This window comes from Ailuropoda melanoleuca, chromosome 19 (assembly GCF_002007445.2).
Source record: "Ailuropoda melanoleuca isolate Jingjing chromosome 19, ASM200744v2, whole genome shotgun sequence".
In the NCBI taxonomy this organism is placed as follows: domain Eukaryota; kingdom Metazoa; phylum Chordata; class Mammalia; order Carnivora; family Ursidae; genus Ailuropoda; species Ailuropoda melanoleuca.
In genome coordinates this window covers 34,364,608-34,371,790 of record NC_048236.1, presented here as the reverse complement: position 1 = coordinate 34,371,790, position 7,183 = coordinate 34,364,608, and the positions used below count along the sequence as shown (strand labels likewise).

Genomic DNA, 7,183 nt, shown 5'->3' with positions numbered 1-7,183 from the left:
GAGGCAAAAATCCCCAAGCAAAAATTCAAAAATAACGTAATTCTAGATTGATCAAATCACTTGGGGCTTAAAGATAAGCAACACAAACTGGTTCTCTAGGGGAACTTTTTATAAAACCAGGGTGTGTGGGACAATCACAGGAAAAAAATAATACTGAAAGGAAACTCATGCAACTACACACACGCACCCACAAACACACACACATGCACACACACACCCACACACGCACACACAAACGCACACAAACGCACACATACACAAACGCACACACCCCCACAAATGCGCACACAAACGCACACATACCCACAAGCGCACACATACACACCCACAAACGCACACACCCACACCCACAAACGCACACACACCCACACGCACACACACACAAACGCGCGCACGCACACACAAAGTAAGAACAGCTGGAAACAATTGGCTGTAAGAAGTAGCAAACTCCAAAAATCCCCAGGAGGATTAGCATTCCAGAGCCTAAAATTATGAAATGATCTAAAAGCATAAAATGAGTATGGCTAAATCATTTTTTTAAAATATAAAAAAAATTATATATATATATTTCAATCATAGCAACTGTAATGAAAAAATCAGGACCTCATGAGAAAAGAACAGATCGGTTTTTCTGAAAGAGCCAAACGGGCAGCTGGGTGGCTCAGTGGGTTAGTCATCTGCCTTTGGCTCAGGTCACGATCTCAAGACCCTGGGATCGAGCCGCACCAGAGGAGCCTGCAGATTCTCCCTCTTCCTCTGCCTGCCGCTCCCTCTGCTTGTGCTCCCTCCCTCNCAAAAATGAAAAATGAAAAAATCAGGACCTCATGAGAAAAGAACAGATCGGTTTTTCTGAAAGAGCCAAACGGGCAGCTGGGTGGCTCAGTGGGTTAGTCATCTGCCTTTGGCTCAGGTCACGATCTCAAGACCCTGGGATCGAGCCGCACCAGAGGAGCCTGCAGATTCTCCCTCTTCCTCTGCCTGCCGCTCCCTCTGCTTGTGCTCCCTCCCTCTCTGACAAATAAATAAAATCTTTAAAAAAAAGAAGAGGAGCCAAACAATTTATGGAAACAAAGTAAATATAACAATTGATACATAAATTCAGTTCAGTGAGTGTTTAAACAACAGACTTGAACTTTCAGTATCAAGTACATTCATTAAAATTCAGTGATCTCTGAAATACTTTAAATAAATATACAAATGAATGAATGAATAAACATAAACAAGATACGTGTTTCAAAAGAGAATAAAAACAACTACCCAGGAATTAAAATTTTAAAAAGAGAGAGAGACTAAAAGCAAATGAGCCACAATGGCATCTGCAGAAAAGGCCGATCACTAGTTTGAGTTCTTTACATGTTTTATCGCTTAATGCTCCCAAGGAAAAATTTTAGGTGGATGTCATCCCTTTTTGTACATGAGCAAACAGTCTCAAAGGGGTTAGGTACCCTGGTTAGGACGGCACCGTAGCAAGTAATGGAACCAAGCCCAAGTGGACTATTTCTAGACCCCATGCTCTTGACCACAGCTGCATGAGATAAAGCAAGAAAGGGGAAAAGCAGAGCAACGCAGATAGAAACCACAAAACAAGACTTGCTAGAAATAAAACATCAGGAATCGCAATACGTTTAGTTGGAATAAACGTGCAAGTTAAAAGATGTACAGATTTCATTCGCTTGCCTGCAAAGAAGCAAAATTAAAATTTAAAACAGATGGAAAGTTAAAAAGAATGCGTAAAGCAGTCAGAATTTAAAGACAGAAAAAAAAAATCCGATAACTACTAAGCAACAGAAAGGGGACCATTCATGCCGTGCTCGGGGCCTCGGGGTCTCGACTTCTTGGAACCCAGTCCGGTCCTCGGCTTGGCAGCTCTGGGTCTGCGCAGCACAGCGGCTCTCCCTGCGCCTCGGTTCCCAAAGCGACCTCAGCAAGTCCCTCCCTCCTGCCCGCCAGGGTTTGGGGGCTGCCTTCGGGGCTTCGGGCGCAGGTGTAGCCCGGCAGAGCTTACGCTGTAGCAGGAGGAGCGGAGACCACAGCCGTGACAATCACGTAGATTGTATAGTATGTGGGTGGGTGGTAAGCAGTGTAGACAGAGAAACAGGGTGTGATGGGGCGATGGGGGGCTGCGCAGGAATGGGCGGAACGCAGGGCCCTCGGAAAGGACGGCCGGCCTCATTCCGAGTGGCGAGCAGGGGCCGTTGCTTTGCTAGGGCTCCAACAAAGCACAACAGCCGGGGGCTGCCCCGCGGATCTGTGGTCTGGGTCCTGGGCTGGAAGGCGGAGGTCGGGCGGCCGCGGGCTTGCTTCCTCCGAAGGCTGGGGCGGGGAGTCTGTTCCCGGCCTCTGCCTTGGCTGATAGTCTCCTGATTGCTCTCCACGTGCTCTTCCTCGTCTGCATGTCCCTGGGTCTGCATGTTCTCTTCTTGTAAGGACACAAGTCGTATTGGCTGGGGGCCCACCCTCATGACCTCCTCTTAACAAATGACATCTGCAACAACCCTGTCTCCAAATAAGGTCACAGTCTCCGGTTTCGGGGGGTTAGGACTTCAACACGTGAATGTGCCGCGTTGGGAGGGGACACAATTTGACCCATAACGGGGGGGCATTGCAGGAAAAACTTTCAAGAGCTGAGTGAGTGGACCAAGTGGGTATCTAGGGAGAAAAGTTTCCAGACAGAGACACTGGCCAGGGCACCAGCCCGCCTAGTTACAGAAGAATGTCTGACATTTTCAAGGGACAGCAGGGAGGCTAGTGTGGCAGAAGCAGGATGAGCCAGGGGAAGAACCGTGGATGAGATGAGATCAGCTGGGGGACGGGGGAGGAAAGCTTTGAGGTCACTGTAAGGACTCTAGCTTCTCTGCTGAATGCAACTGGAAGCCATTGCAGGGCTTTAAGCAGGCAAGTAACCTGAGTTAAGTTACACTTAGAAGGATAATTTAAGCCTCTGTGTTGGGAGTTCTCATAGGAGGGTTACAAAAATTAAGTTAGCACAGGGGCTGCTTAGAGCCCAACAGATGTCACTCACCCGTTAGTGTTTATAAGGGTGCCGGTAGGGTCCCAGCCAGATTCCTTTACTAGCCCATGTGTCATTCCCAGCCGCTGGGGGTGTTGGCCCACTCGTGCTCCCTTCTCTAGAGAATTGCCCTTGGTCAAAGCAAAAGCCACCTGCCCCTGACCAGCTTGGAGTTACGAAAGGTCACGTCCCTGCCCCAAGAGGGAATGATTCTGTGGCGCAATTTGTGCCTCCTGTCTGATGGAATGAATACATGCGACACATTGAGGAAGCTCACAGTGTTCTTGAGAATATTACACCTGCTGAAACACTGCCAGCTTGGGCTTTAAGGCACAGAGAGAAGATGAAAGAAGGCTGTCAGACCCCCAAAATTCTACATGCAGGAAACAGGAGGATCAACTACTCAGTTATAAATACATTCATTAAAAGGAAGGCTAATTGCCAAGGCAGAGCTGCAGACCAGAGGACGAAGCCGTGAGCCACAGAGGATTATTTCCAGGGCTCGCAACCGAACGGAGTGAGCCCAAGTGAATTTCAAAATTGCTTAGGACTGGTGACTCCTCTTTTTCCTTCCAGTTTCTCCCTTTTTGAACAGTAGTGTTTATAACTGCACGCTGTGCTTGTCTCACCACTGCATTTTGGGAGCAAATGACTTATTCTCTAATTTTACAGGTCCACAGATACAGAGTTTTTCCCCAAGATGGATCGTCCACAGGGTCTCACCCCTACCTGATTTAGATAATTAAGATGACGAGATCGGGGGGCACCTGGGTGGTACAGTTGATTAGGTGTCCGCCTCTTGGTTTCAGCTCGGGTCATGATCTCAGGGTCGTGAGATTGAACCCTGCACTGGGGCCTGAGCACACTCTGCACAGAATCAGCTTGAGATTCTCCCTCCCTCTCCCCCTCCCTTTCGTGCTCTCTCTTAAATAAACAAAAATGTATCTTTTAAAAAAGAGGACAAGATTGGGACTTTTGAGCTAATAAGATTTAGACTATATATTGGACTTTGAATAATTGAAACTTGGGAGGCTTTGGGATGAAGTCAATGTATTTTGTGAGATGCACATGAATCTTTGGGGCCAAATGGAAGACTGCGGTAGGCTAATGGTCCCCCAAATACGTCCATGTCTGAATCCTTGAACGTGTGAATATACTACCTTGTGTGACAAAAGGGATTTTGCAGACATGATTAAGAATCTCAGGATGGGAGATTATCATGGAATCACAAGGGTCCTTACAGGAAGGGGCAGGAGGGTCAGAGACAGGGGTACAAAGTAGAAGCAGCGGCTGCAGGGACACGAGGCCATAAGCGCAAGCGGGAGCAGCCTCTGAAAGCTGGAAAAGCAAGGAAGTGGATGTTTCCCTAAAGCCTTCAGGTGGAACACAGACTGATGATACCCTGGTTTTAGCCCACTGACGCTGATTTTAGACTTCTGTGTTCTAGAACCGTAAGCGAATAAGTTGGGGTTGCTTTAAGCCACTAAGTTTGTGGTACTTAGCTATAGTAGCAATAGGAAATAAATTCGGGACCAACATGAACATGAAGCCCAAGTGGCCTGTGTGCTGTTGTGAAGTTCTTGGTCTCTGAGCCAGGAATCTTGTGTCTTTTGCCAGCATCCACAACTCTGGGCCAGGCCACCTCAGTAGCTTGCAGGAGGGGTGCAATCATAGTTCTTGACATTCAGTTACTAAAAATGATGGTATGGTCATGGGTATTTTTCCAACTTCTAGGAATATTCTTCAGCCTTCTAATAAATTCACTTCTAAATAAGATACCACTTAAATAGCTTTGAAGCTTAATAAGAAATAGCCCATGGTTTACATTTGGTTATTTAAATTATGAATAATAATATTCTTATTAGTAAAAGTTAATAGAATCAGCATTCTTTAATGCTAATAGAAAGTATCTATTTGTGAGGATGTGTTAATTACAAGAAGTATTCCACGCTTTGTTCCACTGTTCAGTGTTAGAGTCTTAAAGAACAGTATTTTCCTCAAAAAATATTATGGGAAAGGGATTTCTTTTGGCAGAATAACTCCTAAATGAAATCTGGTGCATGACTCAGACCACCGGGCTCCTAGAGATGATAGAAATTAGGAAGCCTTAGAAACATGGAATAATTTTTAAAGGAAATGAAAAATTTGGATGTGTGAAAACAAAGAACCAGAGAAAATTCCTGTGCAATCAAATGCATTTATTTCTTAGCTTAAGCAAGACAGGTGGTGAACAAATTCATAATGAAAATGCCACCCAGAGATGAGCAGCTGGCTGTGCATGCAACCGTGTTTGCAAAACCAGGCTTTTCCCAAAACCAGCGTGCAGATCGGATTCCTTCATGAAATTAACTGCGTGTTGCACCAGGCCACCGTGCCTATCTGTTGGTGGGGAATTTACAACCCATTTACCACCTCGGCTCAAAGCAACACACTAGTCACATGACCATCACCCACACATCTGCCAAGTAGCTAGCATGGCAAACAGCACTTTCCTTGTCCAATAACCAACAACACAGAAATGTGAGCAGACATATATACACCAACACAGAGACACGTGCCCTCACTCGGCTGACAACCTTCCCTACATTTCTGGGGACAGGAATGCCATGCAATATACCATGGATTGGTACTCATTCTAGGAGAGGAGGGGCAAGGCTGTCCCTAGGTTTTAGCATGGGTGTCTGGAGGTTCTCAGAAGATCTGTTTCAGTACAACCAACAGAAATGTTGGCCACAGTGACTAAGATGAGTCTTCTGACATCCTCATAGATGCTTGGCCCTTTGACGAAAGCTGGGCTCAGTTAAGGGTTGAGTGGAAGGTACAGACATGGGGTATCCTACAAGAGACAGGAGGCAGTGCCCTAGTTTATACTGCTTTATACATCCTAGCCTCTTCTGGATGCAAAGTCACAAATTCACAAAATATCAGAGCCAGGATGAATCATCTACTCCAGACTCCTCATGTTACAGTTAACCATGCGGCAGCCCACAGAGGTGAAGCAACTTGCTAAAGGTAAAGCATGGTAGTGACCGGAATGCAGTATGCGAACCCCCACTCAAGAACATTGACACTGAGTATGTGGCCAAATTTTTCAACAAGGAAGATGAGACTGTGTAAATACTTTATTCCCCAAGAAGCCTGAACTGTGTTGAAAGGCATAGAAACTCAGCTTATTTACCTCTTCTCTGAGGCAGCTCTCTGCTCTCTTTCTGTCTCTGTCACTCATACCCCTCCCACCCAACCACACAAACAATTTTGGTGAATGGAGATTTCTTGCTTTACAAAGACAGACCCAACATCTTCAGGAAGACACTTTACAGAGTAGTTTCTCAATCCAGGTCTTTGTGTGAGGTCTGGGAAACTGGCTTATTTTCTAGAACAACAGGTGGTTCTGAAATCAGAAGATCAACCTCCCCAAAGGAGTCCTGGTCTGTGTTCACAAAGTTGGGGATGTCAAACTTCATGAGCCTGTTCAGCTCCTCCTCTGGCCGCCCATTGCTTCTAATGGCTTCCTGGAGTTGAACAGTGCTGTCAAGGACTGTGGTCTGCTGACACGCTTTAGCCCTATCCAAGTGTTCCACTTCATTAATGTAGCAATGAAAGACAGACCTAGATTCTTCATTGCCCTGTCGAGAAAACACCTTATCTGGCTCCAGTGGTCTTCCAAAGTCTGACACAAAGCTATTCATTCTGAATCTTTTCTCTGAAGATTCTACATTGCTGTAAAGAGAAGGAAAAGAAAAGACTGCTTACACACCAGCTCATTCGCCTGCAGAAATCATGATTTTGGGGGGCACCTAGATGGCTCAGTTGGGTAAGTGTCCGACTCTTGGTTTCAGCTCTGGTCATGATCCCAGGGTCCTGAGATTGAGCCCTGCATTGGGCTCTGCACTCAGTGTGGAGTATGCTTGAGATTCTCTCTCTCTCTCTCTGACCCTCTCCCCCCTGCACACATGCTGTCTCTCTCTCTCAAATGAACAATCTCCTAGAAAGTTTCCTTCCATTCAATTTCTACCCCCTTTAGGTAACACTGCCTTGATTTCGATTTCTATTGATAAACTTTGCCTATTCTTGAACTTTCAGTCAATTTCCACCTCCTATAGGTAATGTTTTGATTCTTAACACCACAAGCTATAGTTTAGCCTGTTTTTGAAATTCATACAAATTCATACA

At 45.8% G+C, this 7,183-nt stretch overlaps 1 protein-coding gene across 3 annotated transcripts in view; it reads right to left on the bottom strand.

Moving 5' to 3' along the window:
- Positions 1-5,174: 5,174 nt before the first annotated feature.
- The window catches only part of MRAP2 (melanocortin 2 receptor accessory protein 2), a 45,617-nt gene continuing 43,608 nt past the window's right edge, over positions 5,175-7,183 (bottom strand). For all 3 annotated transcript variants that reach the window (XM_034647996.1, XM_002930476.3, XM_034647995.1), the window contains one exon: positions 5,175-6,730. In XM_034647996.1, coding sequence (XP_034503887.1) covers positions 6,340-6,730 — 391 coding nt within the window. In that variant the 3' untranslated portion in view covers positions 5,175-6,339. The remainder of the gene's footprint in view (positions 6,731-7,183) is intronic.